The 21,668-nt window shown below is 38.7% G+C and overlaps 1 protein-coding gene across 15 annotated transcripts in view; it reads left to right on the forward strand.

Moving 5' to 3' along the window:
* The window catches only part of ZMYM2 (zinc finger MYM-type containing 2), an 89,241-nt gene that overhangs the window by 36,826 nt on the left and 30,747 nt on the right, over positions 1-21,668 (forward strand). For 14 of the 15 annotated variants that reach the window (XM_071804047.1, XM_071804004.1, XM_065831110.2 and 11 more), the window contains 4 exons: positions 7,125-7,275; positions 8,042-8,157; positions 13,943-14,059; positions 14,614-14,764. In XM_071804047.1, the coding sequence (XP_071660148.1) occupies positions 7,125-7,275; positions 8,042-8,157; positions 13,943-14,059; positions 14,614-14,764 (535 nt within the window). The remainder of the gene's footprint in view (positions 1-7,124; positions 7,276-8,041; positions 8,158-13,942; positions 14,060-14,613; positions 14,765-21,668) is intronic. The other variant, XM_065831169.2, reaches the window with a different exon arrangement.

A 21,668-nucleotide genomic window follows, 5' to 3' on the forward strand; every position in this document is an offset into this window, starting at 1 on the left:
TGATTGCAAGCCAAATTAAGTATTTTCCTAGTTGGAGAGGATGCTTGCAGTGTCTTTTCATCTAGTGAAAATTTTCGTTTTGTATTGAATAAAAATGCTTTTGATCGACTCCTTTGATTAGGTGAAGACTTACTACTGATGGTGCTTCAAGACTAACCAGGCTGTGCCATCCCTTTAAGATGTTCACTTACAAGTAACAGCAAAGCCCAGCCTAGGCAGCCGCGCTTCCATATTTTGAATTCTGTTCCTTGCCAAACAACTTCTTGTGTGAAATTCTGTTAAAACTCACCTCTGCTTTATCAGCATACAGGGGTTTAGGAGCCTTCACTGTATACAATAATATGCATATCAAGTTCTTCAGCTTATGATTCATTGCTTATGTAGAGTTTGTATTTAATCCTACAAAATGTAGTGTTATCCGTTGTTTTAAATCTCACTGAATGCTATGCTAGAATGTCCTATCACATAGTACTTCAGTGGAAGCATCTGGGCTTTTCCACTTTTTCTTGTCCCATGCCATGCCTGTTATTTGTCAGCACTTCATTGCTATTAAGGCAGGTCTGTCCTTTTTATTTTGATAGTACAATTGACTACAAAATCTGCTGCTTCCTGCCATTGTTACTGCTTTGTAAACACTTGTTTCCAAGTGTCTGTTTCAAGAGTAAATACTGTTGGCAAAACCAGTAGTTGTGATAGTTGAATGGCTCCTTTACACTGAGATATTAAAAATACTGACTTTTCAGTTGTGTGGGTTTGTTTTGTTTTGTGTGTGTGGTTGTTTGTTTTTTGTTTGTTTGTTTTTCCTTTGGTGTTTGTTGGTTTGATTGTGTGGTTGTTTGTTCGGGTTGTTTTGTTGGTGATGGTTTTTTTTGTTGTTGTGGTTGGTTGGTTGGTTGGTTGGTTGGTTGGGTTTTTTTTGTTTTTGTGGGGTTGGTTGGTTTGGTTTGGTTTCCCTAAAGAGAAGTTCTGTGGTTTCAGCAAATTCAAACTGTGGTTTAATACTGGAGTCTCTTCCTCATATACTAAACTACTTCTGTCTCACTTCAGGTGATACTTAGTTTGATATTAAGTAATCTGTGATAATACTGGCATCTGATATTACATACACTTTTACAAGTGGAGATAGCTAGGTGCTTTTTACCCTGTCAGAAATCTTTATCAACCAATAAATAATTAATTCTGCTTGCTTTCTCCTTACTGGTGTGGCTTTGTTGGGGAGGGGAGGGAGGGCTCTCGGTATTTTTTAATCTAGTTTCTTGCATCTCTGATGCAACTGAAGTCCTCCTAGAAACTATCTAGATCTTCAGCCTTTTATTTACTCCTGTTTTCTGGCACCATTTGCCATTTCTGGTTCAGAGATCTGTCTTCAACTGTAGAATTTGCTGTTTTTCTATAAAACCTGTATAATCAGATTCCTTAGGCATGCGAATATCATTCATCATATGTGTTCCGAATGTTCTTTTGTCAATGTTTTAGACGGTAAAGTGAGATAGGTACATCACAGATGTTAAAACAGCTTTGTAGTTCTGAATAAAAGTACTTACGGCAGTCAGAATGGTGAGGTGTGATCTGTATGGGAGCACAGGAGATTCTTCAGACAAGGAAGCAAAGAGGTGAAATAACCAAGTACTAGAGTTGGGATGGATCTAACCACACCTGTGCACTGCTGTGCCTGGACTATTTGGATAGGATTGAGGGGAACAGGGAGAAAAGGCAAAACAGAAACAGCTGAAACATTCAGTTAATGTAAAAGTAAGTTGTTTTTGAGGCAGGGGAAGAAGGCATTCTCAACTCTCTTCTTGAAGATGTGACATGTCTTGAGAGTGGGAACAGAACTGGCAGAGGGAACACTGGAAGTTGGAGTTACCAAGGAAAAGTTACTGGGCAAGTTACTGATACGGCTTTTTGCAGAGACCAGCTGATGGAACATAAACACGAATCACTTGGTGTTCAAGGGCCACAAAAGCAATTACTTCAGCTTTTGCTCTTAAGACTTGGTCCAATGCTTTTGAGGTGTTACTAATCTTAATGTCATCTCGTGGAGCAGGGAAGAGTTTACATTTGTTCTTGGAGGAGAGATTATTCAAAAGACTGAATAGATAGTACAGTGTCTTCTTTCTTTACTGTTACAGATTCTGCTGACATCTGGTTCTTTTCTTAGACATGTATGTTGCTTCTGGATCCATCTGGACCATCCTTCTATAAAATAAATCTGAAGTAGTTTAGTTGCTGTTTTCTTGATTACCTTACTAGTGGATCTCTGTCATAAAATTTCATGTACTGAATCATAGAATGGTTTGGATTAGAACATTTTAAAGATCGTCTAGTTCCAACCCACCTTCCATGGGCAGGAACACCTTCCACTACCCCAGGTTGCTCAAAGCCCCATCCAGCCTGGCCTTGGACACCCCTAGAAATGGGACATCCACAGCTTCTCTGGGAAGCCTGTTCTAGTAACTCACCACCCCCATCTCTGCTTTCCTACTTATAGAAAATTCATATTTTCGTTCTCCTTTACCTTTCTGCTTGAACGCAGGTTGACTGTGTTTCTGTCCCAGAATATTATTTTCTGAATGTTTTCCCAGTATTTATCTTAATCTGAAACTGTTAGTCTGAATCTGCCAGAGAGGTTTGCGTGGATTGAGAAGCATGCACCGATCTGCTTTACCATGGACCGTATGAATTTAATTGCAAAGCATTTTCTTCAGCTGGAGACAAATCTTGGGCTGGTACCCAACATTATAGCAATCAGCTGGTGTTCTCAGTCAACTGGTCCTTGCGTGGGAGAAGTAGCAAGAACATACCCTGCAGGTATGTTCTTCATCCTGCTCTCTATCCTTCTGAAGGCATGTGAAGCAGCTCATACTGCTTTTTTTAGTCAAGAATAAAACTCCATGGCATAGATGCCTAGATGCAAGGCACTAATAGCTTTATTGAAATACATAGCCAGAAAGTTGAAGAACAGAGACTTTAATTAGTTTCAGTTACAAACAGAAGTGATTTCCACCTGTCCTCCACCATCCTTCTGGAACTGCATGTGGAGCACTGTGTCCAGTTTTGGATTCCACAGGATGAAAGGTGTTGATGTGCTGATGCCCGTTCAGTGGAGATCGGGCAAGATGGTTAGAGGGCTGGAGCACATGACAGAGGAGGGCAGGCTTGGGAGACCACAACTTGTTCAACCTTGAGAAGGCTGAAAGGGGATCAGTTGTCTAATGGGAAGATGCAGAGAGAACAAAGTTGTGCACTAAGAAGTGCATGGTGGAAGGATGAGAGGCAACAGACAACTTGAAAACAAGAGGAAACTTGATTTGCATCGAAGGAAAAGCACTCTCCTCCAGAGAGGTTTTGGAACAGTCATCCTTGGAGATGCTCAGATTTGAATGACCAAGGTCCTGAGCAACTAGCTCTGGACCTGCTTTGAGCAGGAGGTTGTACTTGACCTCTGGAGGCCCCCTCCAATCTATGTGATTCTGTGATCTTTTTTAAAATAAAGTCAGGAAGTTGTGGGTTTGTGTGGTGTGATGCAGCTTTACATTTTGCTTAATTTCTTTTTCTAAACAACTGCTTTTCCTTTAGGATGTTTAAAATATTCAATTAAATAGAAAAATGTAGTAAGAACACGAGAACAGGTGTGGTTTGGGTCAGGGATAGAGGCTGCTGCAGTGTAGGTAAGTGGGTGTGTGGGGAAGAGTAAGAGCAGGGCCAGTACTTGGGATATTTTCCCCTAAGCATTCTCTTAGCTTCTGACTGTCTAGAGGTCAGGGGATCTCTTGAACTTCATGCAATGTTCCTGTATGCTATTTTTAGCTAATTTCTTTAATTAGTGCCTGTACAGTCTCCTTGTGAATGCATATCAGCAGTTTTTCCATCCATGACACCGTTTGGTAAAAAGTTTTGCTGACCTGCTGTTTGCTAGGTGAACAACTGCCTCCTGTTGTTTGTTTTGGAATTACTTCTGTTGATATTCATGTGATTTCCTGTAGCTGTTAATACTAGAAAAGACAATGAACGGTTGACCCATAGTGCCCCATGCTATACCACTGTTGGTTCAGTCTTTATCCTCTTAAGTTATCTTGGTTTTGGGCCAAAAATCCTTACCTTGTTAGAATGCACTTCGACACTATGTTTTACCATAGTTCCCTTTAGTTTTAGTTAATCTTCTGTCTCTTTATTCCAGCTAGAAGGGTACTTCTAGGGAAAGGATTCCCAAATGTTGCTTTTGCTACAGAATGAAATTAGTACTGCAGGTTCTTAGAGATTAATGGTAACATTGTGATGAATGTGAGAGTAGAGATGTAAGTTACCTGAGAGCCTCGAGAAGAGAGAGTCTCATCTGGAAATATGACACTTAAGCAGAAGAGAAAATTCTTGGTTTGCTGCATTATGACTATCTAAAAATATATGGGACAGTACAGTATGAGAGTCTCTGTTGTCAGTGGAAGAAGCCTTGGAGTTAGACTGTTTGAGGTACCTGTATATAATGCTGATTGAATGCTTTCAGGGATGCCTTAATCTTTTTTTATAATAGTGTTGTACTCCTTGTTTTTTGAATAGTTTTAATGTTGGGACTTAGAAGTATTGGGAGTGCTGGCAAGAGTAATAAAAATGCAGGGAAAAGTTCAGCTTGAAGGAGATTATGGTTATGAGATTTTGGGAGCAAAGTTTCAAGAGGTTTTGCGCCTCTTAATACTTTTCTTCATTGGTGTCCCATCCCCACTTGTATAACAACATGTTTGAACTTCTAATAATGCAGAAATGCTCAAACACTCTTAGCTGCTGTGACAAGAATAAAATGAGAGTTTTGCTATTATGCTTTTAATAAATGTTTTTGTTGCTTATAAGTCTGAAAGATCTAGGGTGAAATCAGTAAACAACTCCAGAATTATAATGATGTTTGAAATTCAGAAATGATGGGCGTTCTGCTGCACTGTGCTTCCTGTGTATGATCCTTTCTTGACATCAGTTAAATAATGAGATATTTGAGGTGCTGGTTAGCAAAAGCTGTTTCTACTTTCAAGGGATTGTTGTTGAAACATGTAGTCTGACACAGTGATTGTTGTCTGATGACACTCTGATCAGCTTACTGTAAATTCATTTATTACCACCTGTATTTTCATCTTGCTGTCTCTTGAAGTCATCATGGCTTCAGTTCAGTTTTTATTTCAGACCTAGGACTTGTGAAAGTTTCACTTACCTGTGCATTGTTTTCTGATTATATTTGTGAATGCTCTTTGTTAAGCTGTTTGTTGTCACCATATTTGCATCAGTGCTTCTAGATTTACATTTTGGTTTATTCTTCAGGTATCAAGGCTATTTGTGCATGCAGATTTCTTTATGCTTGTTATCTACTAAGCTTGTTCCAAGAAGTCCTTTGTAAATTGTCACCTTGTTTATTCTCACTCGTGGTATAACTTGAAGTGTTCCTGATGCCCTGGTTTCGTCTGGTAGCTTGTCAGAGGAGATGAACGTATAGTGGCAGAATAGCTCTAACTCATAGAACAGTATAATTGCTGCATTTTGGTCTTGGTACTTACTGTGAATATTGTAACTGAATAAAAGGATTATTGGGTGCTGGGTTACATTTTTAAAGACAAACAAAAAAAAAATTAAGATGGGAAGGAATGATCCTGAACTTGTATAAAATACTTTAAGTAGGAGCTTGATAATCTGGCACATACTACTTTTTGGAGGAAATCCCCAGCAAAGGTTTCATCAAAGCAGCACGTGGAACTTGAGATGTTGTGTGGTATGTTGAAATTTTAGTGCTCTCTGCAAGGTGCGACACCCAGTTTGTGGCAGAGACGTGTATTTGTGCGTTTTTATGCGCGTGTTTGTAATATAGGGAAGATGATACACGTTATAAAACCGTAAGTTTCATCTCTGGCTGTCTGCAAGACTGAGTTTAACTAGTTCTCAAATGCAGGTGTTTGAAGATAGGAAAAGGAAAGATACCCACTGATGCTTCTGTTCCTCTGAACAAAGTGAAGCACCTATGAAATGTGCTTTGCCTTTCCATCCCCTTCAGTCCTTAAGAAGGGGGAAAGAGGGAGAGGTAGTGCCAAAATAATTTCTCGGCAGAACGGAAGAAATCTTAAGTGCTTAAGTGTCAATAGGGTATTTTCTAATTCTTGATGGAGAGTCTGTCTATGGGAGACTCTTTGCTGTTGAGATGAGGAATTCTTTATGATCCCTGTCAAAACCATGACACTGTTTCTGTGCGCGGGGAGGGTGTCTAGATATTTTTTTCTGAAGCTTGCTTGACGTGTTTGCCGAAACTGAAGCATGTAGTACATGTAGCAGATCAGAACTATTGATTTTGTATGTTGACTGTGTCATTGGTATTTCTGCTTGGTGTGACTTTTTATAGAACATTTGTTCCCTGCTGTGGAAAACTGTTGATTGAGTGACTGCTGTGTTGAGAGATGTCAAAATTGGGTCTGTTATCAGGTTGGAGTCACAGTTCCTCATTGGATTCAATGCAGAGCACAGGAACTCTGCAGTGTTTCCCCTGCTTAGAGGACTGGAACTCAAGAGTTGAAAAGTTAGAGGTTCTCCCAACAGTGCTGTTACAAGAAACTGCTATGCCTAACTCATACTTGAAAATATTAAGGACGGTATCATTTGGAGAGTAAAAATGTTTTCAAAGTTTAGCAGCATTATTTATCATTAATTTTTGCTGTGCCAGACTCCTGTTTCTTTTCCTACAACTGTTGTCCCATCAACTAGGAGAGGGGAACACAGATGTCTCAAATTCCCCAGCTCAGCTCAACTTGCTGTATACTCTTAGCACAGTCTGCAGATGGTGGGGTTTGGGATGTTGGTTTCTTTTTTGATTGATTGGTGGTTTGTTTTTTTTTTTAAGGATAAGTGTTTGGTTTTTGTGTTCACACAGAAGTTTAGTTTTAGCCAGCTTACCCCACCAGGAGTGAGAGACCCAACCATAGCGCTGAATGCTTGTGAGAGGGTGATCATGAGAGTTAGTAAAGGAAGGTTCTGATGGGTGAGCAAATTGCAGAAGTAAATAAATAAGTTTTCCTCTGTGTTTGTTGTGCCATAATTTAAAACCAAAAGCCAAACATAATTTTAACTAATGCATTGTTTTGCTTTGTTTTATGTTTTAGAAATATGGCAAATTAACATCTTGTACTGGCTGCAGAGCTCAGTGCAAGTTTTTTGACATGACTCAGTGCATAGGACCTAATGGATATATGGAGCCATACTGCTCAACTGCATGCATGAACACACACAAATCAAAATATGCAAAATCACAAAGTAAGTGAAAAGGATGATGGATTTTCATCACTGATGAGAGTAGACTTTTTTTAAAAAGGTTTGAATACTGGGGGTGGGTTGTTTAGTTTTACTTACGCAGATGTAACTTCATAGGTTTTTGAACTTATTAAAAACAAAAAAGAGTAAGATCATCTTATATTCAGCACTAGTAAGTGGACCCATGAGAGGTTATTTTCTCCACTGGCCTTTTGCTTGATGTCAGAAACAATTTTCAGCTGTCTTAAGGCTTCCAGGGGAAAAATGTTGAGACATAATGTGCTCTGATGTGTCACAGAGTGGTGGTGCAGTTTTCATGCATATGAATTCATATTTTGTTTGTGATCCAACCCCACCCCATTTTATCTTCTCAAGCAACAATTGGAGAAGGATAGAGTTAGTTATAATTTATGCGGATATTCTCTAGGTGAATTTTTTTATCTGTGTGGAAGGAACTAGTAAATAGCTCAGAAATGTGTGTTCTTCAATGCGCAAACCAGGCAGAGATCTCAACTCAGTGAACTCAAAAATGCTCTACTGAATTTCATAGAAACAGGTGCTATTTCATATTTAATGCAGGTCTTTAATGGGAGAACTCAGCAAAGCTTTGCAATTTATTTTATGTGACTTGTAGAAGATGACTGGCAAACAGACAGATCTTAGCTTTTTACATTTAAATGGTGGGAAGAGCTGACCTGTAATCCAGTATTTTTTTTTTTGAGCTACTATTTTGTGATTATTTTGTTTGTAAACTACGTTTTTCTTTTAGGTATGGGAATTATTTGCCACTTTTGTAAGCGAAACTCTTTACCTCAGTATCAAGCCACAATGCCTGATGGAAAACTGTACAACTTTTGCAGTTCCAGTTGTGTAGCTAAATTTCAGGTTAGCTGTTGTGTTAAATCTTTTCCTCCCTAAATATTTGTGTACCTGTGTTTGTGTTAAGTATTTGCATATTAAACTAACTTGCTTGTATATACATGTTTATGAGTTATAATTAACATAGCAGATGCTTCTGGCTCAACAATTTATTTTATCTAAGGACTGTTTCATAATGCTAATACTGGCTGCTATCTTAAAATGTTCGATAATAATAGCAACACATTTCTCTGTGATACCGATATCACTGCTTATCTTTATACCAGCCCAACCTCTTCATGGAGGTGAGACTGGCTATTTTGCACTGAAGATCAACAATTTTCGTCTCTTCTATACTAAGTACAGTAACAAAATTCTCATGTGTAATATTGTACTAACAATGGTTTGTCATGAGGAGTAGTGAGTGTCAAAGGTTACAGCCTAAGCTATTCAAGTGTTTAAGGATGAAACTACCTGTTTAAATTATGTCAAAAAAAATGGAGTGTTCCAAGACTAATGATAGGCAACTGGAAGAGGCTGCTATGCTTGTTGAAAATGTCATATTTTTAGTATGACGTAAGGTTAAAGCATATGTAAAATGTTGTAGTGATTAATGTCTACATGATCAAAGAACATTTTTAAAGACAATGTTTTGAATCTTGTATGTAAAAACAGTTTTCCCAGATGTGCACTGTAGAATTGATAATTACCTCCTCGTGGTGTTGAACAGTTACACCCATATATGGTTTTCCCATTTGTCATTAAACTTTGGTTTGCTTTCCAGTTGATAGAAAACAGCAATCTCCTAATTTCTTTCTTAATATACCCTGGATAGGACCTCCATCATAGAGATCTGTTCTGTGCTTCCATCCTAACCTATTTAATAGATGTCTGTCAGTGGAACTGATTAACAAAATAGATGCAAATTGTTAGTATGTAATGACAAATCTGTAATACTTCTTGCAAACTCATTTGACATCTGTTTTATTCTACATGGCTTTACAATTGATTGGAGCCACAAGAGCTCTCAGAACAAAACCTTTTTGCTATTTGAGTGAGAAAAATAAAGCTAGTGAATGACAAATATAGCCTGGGCCTTCTTGGATTTGGAGATAAGTCAACATTAAGCAATGTTACTAAGTGTAACTGCCACATCAGTTGATGCTGGCTGAGGGTTTCTGATCTGGGACCTTGCTGTTGCTTCTGTTGCAGTTTCAGTGCTACACGTAGATCTGTTGTAGTGGAGTTTAAATAGAGCACCCATACAGTCTGTGAGTTCTTAGTAGAGAGCAAAGAACAGGTGGGTGGTCGCTCTCTTAGCCTTAGTTTGCTCAAACATCTCTGTTGGTTTCTAGCTTTTGATTGTTTACTTATATCCACTGTCCAGAAATTATTCTGGACATGTATCCGCAGTTAGATAAGAGTTGATTGTATGAGAACAGCTTTTTTGTTCTGTTCATTTAGTAGTTAGATGAAAAGGACGGTGTACCACAAAGGGAGTGTTGGACTGTAAGTGTTGCCTTGAGGCTTTTTTGTACTAAGTGACACATAGGGGATTGAACCAAAATTGAGAAAATGCTTTAATTCATGCAGTCAATTGCAATACTTACTGCAATGATCTTTTGAAAAATGGCTGGATTACTATGGTGCTCCACATTTTTCACTGTTTTTTTACTAACGTAGGAAATTCTTGGTTTAATTTTCTGGCATTATATTAGTACCTTTTTCTTACTGTGCCTGTTCTTCCTGTACATTTTCCTTTGTTGGGGTCACCCTTCTCAGAAGAGAATAACTGCTGTTTCAGATCTGTGTCTCGCTTCTGCAAAAATTTTTGTCCTTTTGGTTTACAAATGGGTTTGGAATATTTAAATTCCAAATTTGTTTACTGTGCTTTAGGGTGATTTGTCCTTTTATCTTATGAATAGTATTTTGGTTTTAGCTAACTGCTGCTTTAATGCATTAAACTATTTGAAAGACTCAGTTGAGCTGCTTGTTGTGAAACTTGTGTCCATATCTATATTCTCTTTTGTGTGGACAACTTGCAAGAGCATTCATCTTTCTAAGGAAGAGTGGAAGAGAGAAAATAACCTACTGGATATGATTTTTGTTGGGTAGTTGTTGATAGAATAGTGTGACTTAGCTTGTCTTCTTTGGTGCTTGTCTTGCAAGATGTTACTGAAGAGTTAAGGACAGAACAGTTCCAAAGTTGTGTTATTTGAAGACAGTTTTGTTATCACTGCCTTTATGGGGTCAGTTGAAGATGCTACTTTGAACTTGTCTCTTAAGGAAAAAGAAACTGCTTATGTATTTATTGTGGACATGGAGGCTGTAGTAGAAGTGTCTTCCTGAAATTAGCAACTGTACCAGTGTCTTAAAATATAAGCTATTTTGCAAAATATATGTAAAGTTTTCAGAAAACTTGTACTAAAGCTTTGGTGATTTGTTTGTTTGTGTTCTTTCTCCAATTTACGGATCTATGTGGAGATCTGTAGGACCAGTATGTGTAAGAATTCCAAGTACAGTGTTTTCTGGCAGGTTACTCACTCTGTTTATTCACTGGTGGTGTGTTCTCTTTCAGCATCGTTATGGTGTCTGTAAGAGTTCTTCGTTATACGTGTTACATCTCTCTTGCACACATGCATACGTATATTTAAAAAACAGAGTATGTTGCAGCAGGAAATGTGGAGGAAGTTTGGCGTATTTGTCACAAAAATACTTTTCAAAATTTGATCATAATAATTGAGAGTTCCGTGCTGAGACTGAAAGGTTTGTGTGTGCCTCACTGTAAAGGAATTGTTTGGTTCCTTCCTCGTTTAATTTTGCTTGTGGAACAGTCCTAGCGGATGACCATATGTAAAAAATTCCTTGTATGTATTTGCTTTTCTTTTTCATGTGTAAGAACAACTTGATTCTTTCACAGTTATTTTTTCTCAACTATGAAAAAACCAACCACGGTCTGGCTGCACACTAGCTGTTCCACATATAGATCCACATATATATACAGAAATGTTGCCACAATTTGATTTTGTGTTGAACTGTTGCTGATGCGGAGCTGGCAGGGCCAGCCAGAAGCTGTGCGAGCACGCTGCTCTTCTCAGAAGAGTCTTAGGCTGTGTCTACCTAAGTAATTCATTAAGAACTTGGTGGCTTAGAGCAGTTTGAGGTGGTTGTATTGAAGCCTGAAAAGGACTTCACAGTGATTTTTCAATCTGCTTGACATTTCCCATGCTCTTGTTGTTCCGAACACGCTCAAGAAAAGTCACGTTAAATGTAACTATTTTTTTGACTGAATTTAAAATACTCAAAAGGACACATATACAAATGTATTATTTCAAAGGTGTCTTTGATAAAGCACAACATCGATAAAACCTTGTTGGTTGGGGTTACCTGTGAAAGATTCTAACGAATTTATGGTATTTTCCTGCATTATTCTTTGCGTGTAATAATGCTCCAAAGTAATTCCCAAGGATATTCACCGTTCTAAGTATGTTGCAAGTGAGAGGCAAAGCAAGATGATGAAAATACTATGTGCATGTCATCTTGACTAATTAAAACACAGAAGCAGTCCTTAATTGTAAGCAGGATAATAGACATTTTAAGGAGGCGTACAAAATCATGTTTTGCTTAACTGTTGGTTTTACAACCATCTTCTGCTTGGTTTAGAGCTTTCAGTAATATGAATTCAGTTCTTTATGGATTTCTCAGGGGAAGTACTTAGTTGACTTCAGGAGCTTATGATAATAAACCATTGTTTTTGTTTTAGAAGCAGTAATAATACCTAATAGTTTACATTTCTTTAATCTACACTTAGATGTAAATATTCTGCAAAACAAGTTATGATTTTGGACAGTCTCAAACCCTGTTGTTCTCACATCTCTATCTTTTGTTATTGTTCAGTTACCAGCCCCCTAGACTATGTAGGCACTGAATTTCTATCAGAGCAAACAATTGGGAAAAGAAAGAAAAGAAGCTAATGATGCCATACATCAGAAAACAATAAAAACATGTTTTACTTTTACCTTGAAACCCTCACAATAGGGTGCTTTGGTCCCGTATTTAAAGGTAATTACAGACGTCAAAATTACAATTGTTTTTCATTTGATGGGCACTTAATATATTTCATCTTCATTCTTCCCTCTGTTTTCAGTGTTTTTGTACAAGTTGTCACATCTGCTAGTTCTTTAACATTTCCTTCATTCCTGAACTGGAGGTGGTGGGTATACTTGCTTCTTGAGTTTTGTTTTCAACCAAAACTTGTAGGATTTTCATTGTGCTTACTCGATGGCAGCACGTATTGAGCATGATGTTTGCTTTCTGAGACCTGCAAATGCAGGAATGCACAGATTGGACCTTGATTTCAAAATGCTTTTGTGGCTTCCATGTTATTAGGAGTCTTCAGCTACCTATTTAGAGCAACCAAAATCTAGCAAACTCTCTCAACCACAGGTATGTTTGCTGGATATAGTGAGAAAAATGTGACAATATACCGTATGTGGGTGTCAGACTGTGTTCAAGTCTTTATAGGGCCACGGACCATTTGGATAAAGGTGACATCTTTTCTGCTGTATGTGGCATTTTGTTCTGAGGTCCTGCCCGTAACTGGGAAATGTGCATGACTACTTAATGTGTGCCAACTCCTGATGTGGAATCAGTGCATCTGCATTAAAAGATACTGATACTAACTGGCACTCAGCAGTACCAGTCCACTTACGTGAGGGTTTATATCAGTAATCAGTCTCATTACAATTACTTTTTTTTTTTTAAAGTGTAGGTGAACCTTTAGTAACAGGAAAGTCTGAAACAAAGTATCCTGTAGCAGAAATGTTTTACATTTTCGCTGTTATAAAGTGGAGAGGTAGTAACAAATCTGTCAGAAGAGAACTTGTCACCTTTAAATATGTTTGTCTTGTTGCAAACAATGTGGAAAGGTTTATTGAGAAGCTGGACATAAGGATTAGTCCTGAATTCTTCAAGTGTGTGTAATCACTACTGATTCAGATTTTGTCTTGAATATCGCATGTGTAATACACTAATCGTTGTTGCTCGATCTAGGGAGCGTGCGAAAGACTGCTCTATAGATGTGTAAGACCTACTGGAAGACTACAGATACTATATAATTGGGTTCTCTATTTGCTGATTGCCTCAGAAGTACATTAAGAGAATTACTCAGTTACAGAATTAAATTCTTATACCTACACACACAATCTGTAGTATTTTGCTCAGTCTGAAAACCCTTAATTGTTCAGGGGCTGGATGTTTGAATTATTGCATCTTCCTGCTGTAATGACTAAGGCCAGCTAGGGCTAGTAGCTAGTTTTCTTCTAGTCTGAGTAGATGCAAGGTTTCTCATTGAAGGTCTTTTACTTTAGTATTTGTATTTTCAAGTGGTATGCTTGGGTATGGTGTTGATAGTCTGCCTTATTTGAAACTATTTGTTTGTGAAATGTGTTTGTCTGAAAATACCTGTTTTGTGATTAACAAGTGTTCTGTTTTGGGAAGCTTTTTTTGGCGTTTATAATTACCCTTAAATAACAGGCCTTAGAAAGGTAAGGTAAAAGAAATGCCTTAACAATGACGTGAAGTAATCACGGTGGAAACAATGGTAAAGATTTGAGATTGGAAAACCTTAAGATGATAAGGGAAAAGGAATTAAGAGAAAAGACTAACCTGGTGTGCTTTTGTCAGAAATCCTCCTGAGCTTATAATTAAACTCCCACATTCTCAAACACTATGGGCTTAATTGAAAAAACACCACGTTTTAGAAGTAACTTTCTTTTTTAGTGATGTGTATATATATATTTATGTTTTTCAGACTCTCAGTGTGCAGTCTTCAACAAATGGTCAGTTTGTCTCTCCCAGTGATATTCAATTGAAATGTAATTATTGCAAAAGTTCTTTTTGTTCGAAGCCAGAAATACTGGAATGGGAGGTAAGGGATTTTTTGGCGCTGTTTTCAGAATTACGAAGTGTTTAAAAGTTTAAACCTGTAGCTTCAGTTTTCCTAGATAGCTATTTATAAGGTCTTGAAGCCTAAAAAAACAAGTTAATAAAATCTACTTGGTTCTGTAGAATATCATTTAACTTTGTTATGGATAAAAGCAGAAGTCTTTGTTCATAAATAACAAATAAAAAGGAATTGTGGAATTTAAAGAAAAATGTAATTTCTCAGATCATCTTCAGTTATTGTATGACTGCAGATATGATAGACCATTGTTATGCTTCTCTATGAACTGAGAGAAGATCGATTAGCATATTTTCTGTTTAGCATTTTCATATGAAAAGGACTATTTGTAGCACTTGCTGTTAGCTTGAGAGTTACTAAGTTTTAGCATTAGATGTCATACCCTAATTGTGTTTGCACTTCCGTTTATTTTGCATGTTAAAGTTGTTGTAATAGCAAACTGTTACGTAAATTTACAATCTCCAGATCTTAAGATTCTGTCCATTAAACCTATTTATGATGCTTTGCAACTTTGCATTTAGAACAAAGTGTATCAGTTCTGCAGCAGAGCATGTTCTGATGATTATAAGAAACTGCACTGCATAGTTACATACTGTGAATACTGTCAAGAGGAGAAAACACTACATGAGACAGTGAATTTCTCTGGCATCAAAAGACCATTTTGTAGTGAAGGTATGTATGTATTTGGGTTTTTTCTAAGGTATTTATCATTGTAGTTTTACTGCAGTTGGCTTACCACATTAACATTTAATGTTAAAATTTAAGGTAACAACTTGGTTTTTTGTACTTGAGGCTGAAACAGAAGTTTCATCATTATTATTAATGAAGTGCACGTACCTGTTATTATTAGTGCATGTACTTGTTAATTTATCTGAGCTGATTTTTTTGTCTTTTACTGACTTTTTCACCACTTAATCCAGGATGAGAAGGAGTGGGCAACACTCTTTAAGTGTGTGTATATAAGTACATACACATATATGTATGTATGCAAATGCATATATACATATGCACCAAAAAAAACTTTAAATGTATGCAACAGAGCCTATACCAGCACTGGCTGCACTGAGGAATGCCAAGCTTTCTCTTCAATGAGTATTTTCAAACCTAATACAACAGTGGAAATTCTTTCTGCATTGGCTTAGAATGGTTATTCAAGCAACAGCCCTAATGATGCCTGTTGATGTTGGTTGCTATCATTGTAATTTTCCTGACTAATGATTTGGATTTTCAAAAAGAAAACAAACTAAGGAGGAGGTATATGGGCATATTTTTCTTGGAAGTTGCATTAAAATATTGATTATTTCAATAGAAACAGCAAAATACAGCGTTAATAAGAACCTATCCTTTCTACTTCTGGTGAGCTGTTTTTTCATACTGCTATTAATATTTAATCCTGATTGTAGAAGTTTAACTACAAGCTTGGATAACCTATCTCTGAAGGATATAATGAATTTTTTTTTTCTTTAGTTATAATACAACACTTTCACTATCATTTGCTAAACCTTGCTGAAGATTCTCTGCTTCCAAGCAGATTAAACAGCAGATGTGCCAGTTTACTTGTAGCGGAGTTGTGTTAACCTGGGGTGTGGAGTGCGGGGCTGGAAGCAGTTTTCCCTCCATGCCCTTCCCTTAGAGCTCTGGACTCTGCAGACTTTTGTGTCTGATGAATGGACTGTGGTGGCTTAAGTTTCTTTGCCATCATTACTTTCTTCTTCTGTTCTGGAAGGCAGAGTGGTAGCTGGAGAGGAAAAAGGACAAGGCAAGACCCAGTTTTACAGTGTGTCATTGCAGTGCTCAATAACATCTAGTTAGAAGTTGTTTCTTTGAGTAAACAACTCCACAGAACATGTTTGAAGATGAGCAAACTTTTTTTGGCCTGGAGATTACAGTATATGCTGGTATTACTGTGAATACTTAGAACTCCCTCCTTTTAAAGTCTGTTGGCTGTCACAAATCAGTAAGATTTATAATGTGTACTATGTCATATTTCTACTGCTGTAGGTATGTTTCTGTATGAAAAGGCTTGAAATAAGTGAGGACTTACATATCCTATTGGAAAACTCAAGGAAAGAAAGAAATAAAAGCATGCTGTCCTGCATGAACACAGTTACTAAATGGGAGGAATCCATTGCTGGATATCTTAGTGCAGGTCGTGAGTTTTGCATGTGTTGGACTGCCAGCTTGAGAGCAAAGATGATCTTTATGAGGATGAATATGCCAAACGTTACCATTTAAACAAAGCTTGTTGGCTTACTGAGAGGATCTGAACCACTGGGTAAGAGAGAGAAGGTAGCCAAAAGCACTGTTAAGTAGAATGTAACTTGAATAAATATGGCATACATCTGCTATCTGTAGCTTAGGTCTGCTTCGTGATACATATGAAAAAAGCTTATTTATGTTACCTGGTGAAAAGAAACTTCAGATCTGGACAGAAGCCTTGTAGAAACATCCCAGGCCCTGTATTTTAAAGGAAAACAGGCTATTTTCATTGATTGCTGTGGAAATAGTGGAATCCAAGAGTTAACAGTGTTTAGATGTGATGTGGGGAGAAAAGAGCCAAGTCTTTAAACAAAGTGAAGGTCAACAAATAGAAGTTCCATCATCAGCAGTGATGGATTTCTCTCTTCTCCCTTCTCCAGTGACCCAAACACCACCAGTTTTTCCTTGATATCACAGCGTTTTTCCAGAAATACTTCTGACTGTTTGTAAAGTAGAAAAACTAGTAGATGAACGAAATAAACTTTTTGGATCTGGAGGCCATGCTGGTTTTGGTATTGCAAAGTGTTCAAGAAACTTCACCAACATAGGTTATTTTGCTGAGCATGCGATTATTCTTCATCAGAAGACAATGTATTATGATTTAGAAAAAGTAACCTAAGGTGCTCTGTCACAAAAGTTATTGGTGGTTTTGGAAGAAATTGAAGGGAACATAGTGGAAAATCTCAGGCGTGTATTTGTAAGAGAAGGCTCCTAGATAAAAAGTCCAACAAGTGTTGAAATTTCTGCAGAAGTGCTTATTTGTTCATATTCAAGGAAGCTGTTGGGAAAATGTTTATAAGATCAACCAAAAATACGCCTTGACTGCTTATGCCTGCCTAACTGGAGTACTGAAAATGTCATCATTCCTCTGCTCATATTCTTCATACCTGAGGCTTTCTTACACATGCACATACATATGTATTTACACACAAACCCTGGCACCCACATTAAGGTCTCTGGGGTCAGTATTTCTGAGCAGTTTCATTCCAACTCTATTTATGTTTCTCTTGATATATTTAAAAATGTGCAGTTACCAGCTGAAACTTCCATTGCAATAAGAGGTAATTAGAACTGACTTATCATTCATGTGAAAGATGGTTTTCTGTTCTTTCATGGAGTACAATGTGCTTTTTCTGTTTCTGTCCAAATCTCAGATGCTATGTGAAGGATGAACAACCTGAACAGGCTAATTGAAAGAGTTTAATTTGTTCCCCTGGTTTTGAGGCTTTGGAAATTAAACTGTCCTGGTGTTTTGCCATTAGCATGTCTCATTCCAAAGTACCAGTATCTAAATTAAATAAAATATATATTGTACATGCTAAAGCAAGAAGATCAGAGCTGCTTGTGGACTTTTATGTATGCGTAGTTGCATGAGTGACAATTGAAGATAGGCCGTGCAAGTTCTTAATCCTGAGGAAACGTTCAAGTTACTGATTTTGGGTTGGTGGGGTGTTGTGGTTTTTTCTTTCTTCGGGTGTTTTTTTGTTGGTCAGTTGTAGTTTTTGGGGGTTTTTTTGGTGGTTTTTGTCTGGTTTGGTTTTTTTGCCTTTTGTATATGTATAAGTATCACTTCTGAGGGTATAGAAGAATAAATCAGTCTTTGACAATCCAGCAATGGAACTATTTTATTATGAGTATCACCATAACTCTTTTACTTGTCGACTTTTGCATTTTTTTAATACAACTAAGTGTTATGATTTAAATAACACAAGCTTTGTAATAATTTTATAATGTAAATTTTAATAACATTGATTCATGTCCAGTAGTCTACTCCTTGGAAGGAGGAGGTCAGTAAGCTGTTAAGTACCTCAGTTTTCTGGCGTTTGGGCGTTCTTTTCAAATGGATAATACAGATAAAGGACAGTTCTGACACCAGCATCTCTGCTGTCATCTTGATAGTATGCTGATGAGTTTCTGGGGATTATGGAATTTGCAAATTAAACTGAATGTAAACAGTTGTGATGTTTCATCTAAGTAGAGATAACCCCTTTTGCAATATTGTAGAGCAAACAAGTGGAAAAAGAAATTCAGGAAATTAAGTGGTTTTGGAACAGAGTATGTCTAGGATAGACAATAGAATCATATAGGTTGGAAAAAGACATTTAAGACCATCAAGTCCAACCATTAACCTAGCATTGACAAGTCTACCACTAAACCATGTCTGCAAGAACCTCATCCATACATCTTTTAATCACCTCCAGGAATGGTGACTCAGCCACTTCCCTGGGCAGCCTGTTCCAGTGCCTGGCAACCCTTTCTGTGAAAAATTTTTCCTAATATCCAATCTAAACCTCCCCAGACACAACTTGAGGCCATTTCCTCTTGTCCTGTCACTTGTTACTTGGAAGAAGAGACCAACACCGTCCATGCTGCAACCTCCTTTCAAGTAGTTGTAGGCAGCGATAAGGTCTCCCCTCAGCCTCCTTTTCTCCAGGCTGAACAGCCCCAGTTCCCTCAGCCGCTCCTCATCAGACTTGTGCTCCAGACCCCTCACCAGCTTTGTTGCCCTTCTCTGAACTCTCTCCAGCACCTCAATGTCTTTCCTGTGGTGAGGGTCCCAAAACTGAACACAGGATTCAAGGTGGGACCTCCCCAGGGCCGAGTACAGTGTGAACAATCACTGCTCTGGTCCTGCTGGCCACACTATTCCTGATACAAGCCAGGATGCTGTTGGCCTTCTTGGCCACCTGGGCACACTGCTGGCTCATGTTCATCCAGCTGCCAATCAACACCCCCAGATCCTTTTCTACCAGACACTTTCCAGCCACTCTTCCTCGAGCCTGTAGCGCTGCCTGGGGTTGTGACCAAAGTGCAGGACCTGGCACTTGGCCTTGTTGAACCTCATACAATTGGCCTCAGCCCAACGATCCAGCCAGTCCAGATCCCTCTGTATGGCCTTCCTACCCTCCAGCAGATCAACACTCCCACCCAACTTGATGTCATCTGCAAAGTTACTGAGGGTGCACTCGATCCCCTCCTCCAGATCATTGATAAAGAGATTAAATAGAACTGGTCCCAATACTGAGTCCAGGGGAACACCACTTGTGACAGACCACCAACTGGATTTGACTGTTCTTTACTCGGTGAAGAGTACACTCGTCCAAGCCATGTGCTGCCAGTTTCTCCAGGAGAATGCTGTGGGACAGTGTCGAAGGCTTTACTGAAGTCCAGGTAGACAATGTCATTAACCTTTCCCTCATCCACTAAGCAGGTCACCTTGCCATAGAAAGGGATCGGGTTAGTCAAGCAGGACCTGTCTTTCATAAACCCACGGTGACTGGGCCTGATTCCTGGTTTTCCTGTATGTGCTGTGTGATGGCATTCAGGAGGATCTGCTCCATAACCTTCCCTGGCACCAAGGTCACACTGACAGGCCTGTAGTTCCCCAGATCCCCTTTCTTGTAGATGAGGATCTTGCTAATCTCCAGTCAACTGGGACCTCCTGATTGGCCAGGACTGCTGATAAATGATTGAAAGTGGCTTGGTGAGCACCTCTGCCAGCACCCTCAGTACCCTTCAGTGCATCCCATCTGATCCCATAGGCTTGTGTGTGTCTTAGTGGTGTAGCAGGTCACTAGCCATTTCCTCTTGGATTATTTGGGCTTCGTTCTGCTCCCTGTTTTCCAGCTCAGGGAGTGGGTACCCAGAGAAAACTGGTATTACCGTTAAAGACTGAGGCAAAGAAGGTATTAAGTACCTCAGCCTTTTCTTCATCCTTCATCACTGTGTTTCCCTGCACATCCAGTAAAGGATGGAGATTGTCCTAGGCCTTCCTTTACTTTCTTAGTGTATTTATAGAAACGTTTTTGTGTTGTCGGCTCTCATTCGACTTTGGCCATTTTAATTTTCTCTGTGCATGACTTTGTGACATCTTCGTAGTCCTACTGAGTTGCGTGTCCCATCTTGCAGAGGTCATAAATTCTGCTTGTATTCCTGAGTTCCAGCCAAAGCTCTCTGTTCAGCCAGGCCAGTCTTTTTCCCCGCCAGCCTGTCTTTCAGCACATGGGGACAGCCTGCTCCTGCACCTGTAAGATTTCCTTTTTGAAGAGAGACCAGCCTTCCTGGACTCCTTTGCCCTTCCGAGCTGCCTCTCAAGGGACTCTGTCAACCAGGCTTCTAAGCAGACCAAAGTCTGCCCTCCAAGGTAGCAGTTCTGCTGGTCCCCCTCTTTACTTCTCCAAAAATGAAAAATTCTATAATTTAATGATCCCTGTGCCCAAGACAGTCTCCAGCCATCACACCACTCACAAGTTCTTCTCTGTTCACAAACAACAGGTCCAGCATGGCACCTTCCCTAGTAGGCTCACTGACCAACTGTGTCAGAAGTTGTATTCCATGCACTCCAGGAGTCTCCTAGACTGTTTCCTCTCTGTTGTGTTGTGTTTCCAGCAAACATCTGGTAAGTTGAAATCCTGCATGAGAACAAGGGTAATGATCATGAGGCTTCTCCCAGCTGCATCTAGAATTTCATCTGCCTCTTTGTCCTGATTGGATCATCTATAACAGACTCCTACCATCTTATCTGCCTTGTTTGCCGTCCCTCTGATTGTTACCTATAAACACTCAACACTGTTACCATCATCAAGCTCTGAACAGTCAAACAGCTCCCTAACATACAGGGCTACCCCAGTGTTTCTGCACTTAATAGGCTCCCTCGCTGCAGAAGTGCCAAGTGAAAGCTCTTGGCGATGCTGAAGGAAAGGAAAGATCCATGACTTCTAGACAAACGCACGTGGAAGAGCTGAAGACTCAGTTCTTGTGGTATTCCACAACTAGGAATGTGTAGATGTAGTTTCCAATTAGTGCTTGGCAGATGGATATCTTCTGGAATACTTGAAAATTTTGACTTGTTAACCCAGGTTTTGATACTTCTGGCAGCGTTGAAAGTGTCAAAAAATAAAACTATGCTGAGGAAGACATTATATGTTTATCTTCCATCTATCTATAGAGGGAGGATATTGATGCTATTAAGTAACATCATTTGAACTTAAATTTGTGTACAGGTTGTGCTGAATCCTGAGATTTTTTTGTTGTTGTTCACGGAAAGCTAATTTCTAACATGGTAAAGACTGTCAAGTGAAACCCTGTGCATTGTTTGATTACAGTGATCCTTGTTAAATTTGTGTTCTTTGGTGTTAATTCCACTCTTGTGTCTTTGAAGAGGTTTGAGACAGTTTTTTAAACAAAGACAGTGTTGACTATTGCAGGTAAGGGTTTATGACAACTTCAGGTGCTGAGATTAGGAGCAGAAGAAGAAGAAAGTTTATAAAGACGCTTTTTATTAATCTGAAGGAATAATTAACTTGAAAAAATTTAA

Source organism: Patagioenas fasciata, chromosome 1, assembly GCF_037038585.1.
Source record: "Patagioenas fasciata isolate bPatFas1 chromosome 1, bPatFas1.hap1, whole genome shotgun sequence".
NCBI lineage: Eukaryota > Metazoa > Chordata > Aves > Columbiformes > Columbidae > Patagioenas > Patagioenas fasciata.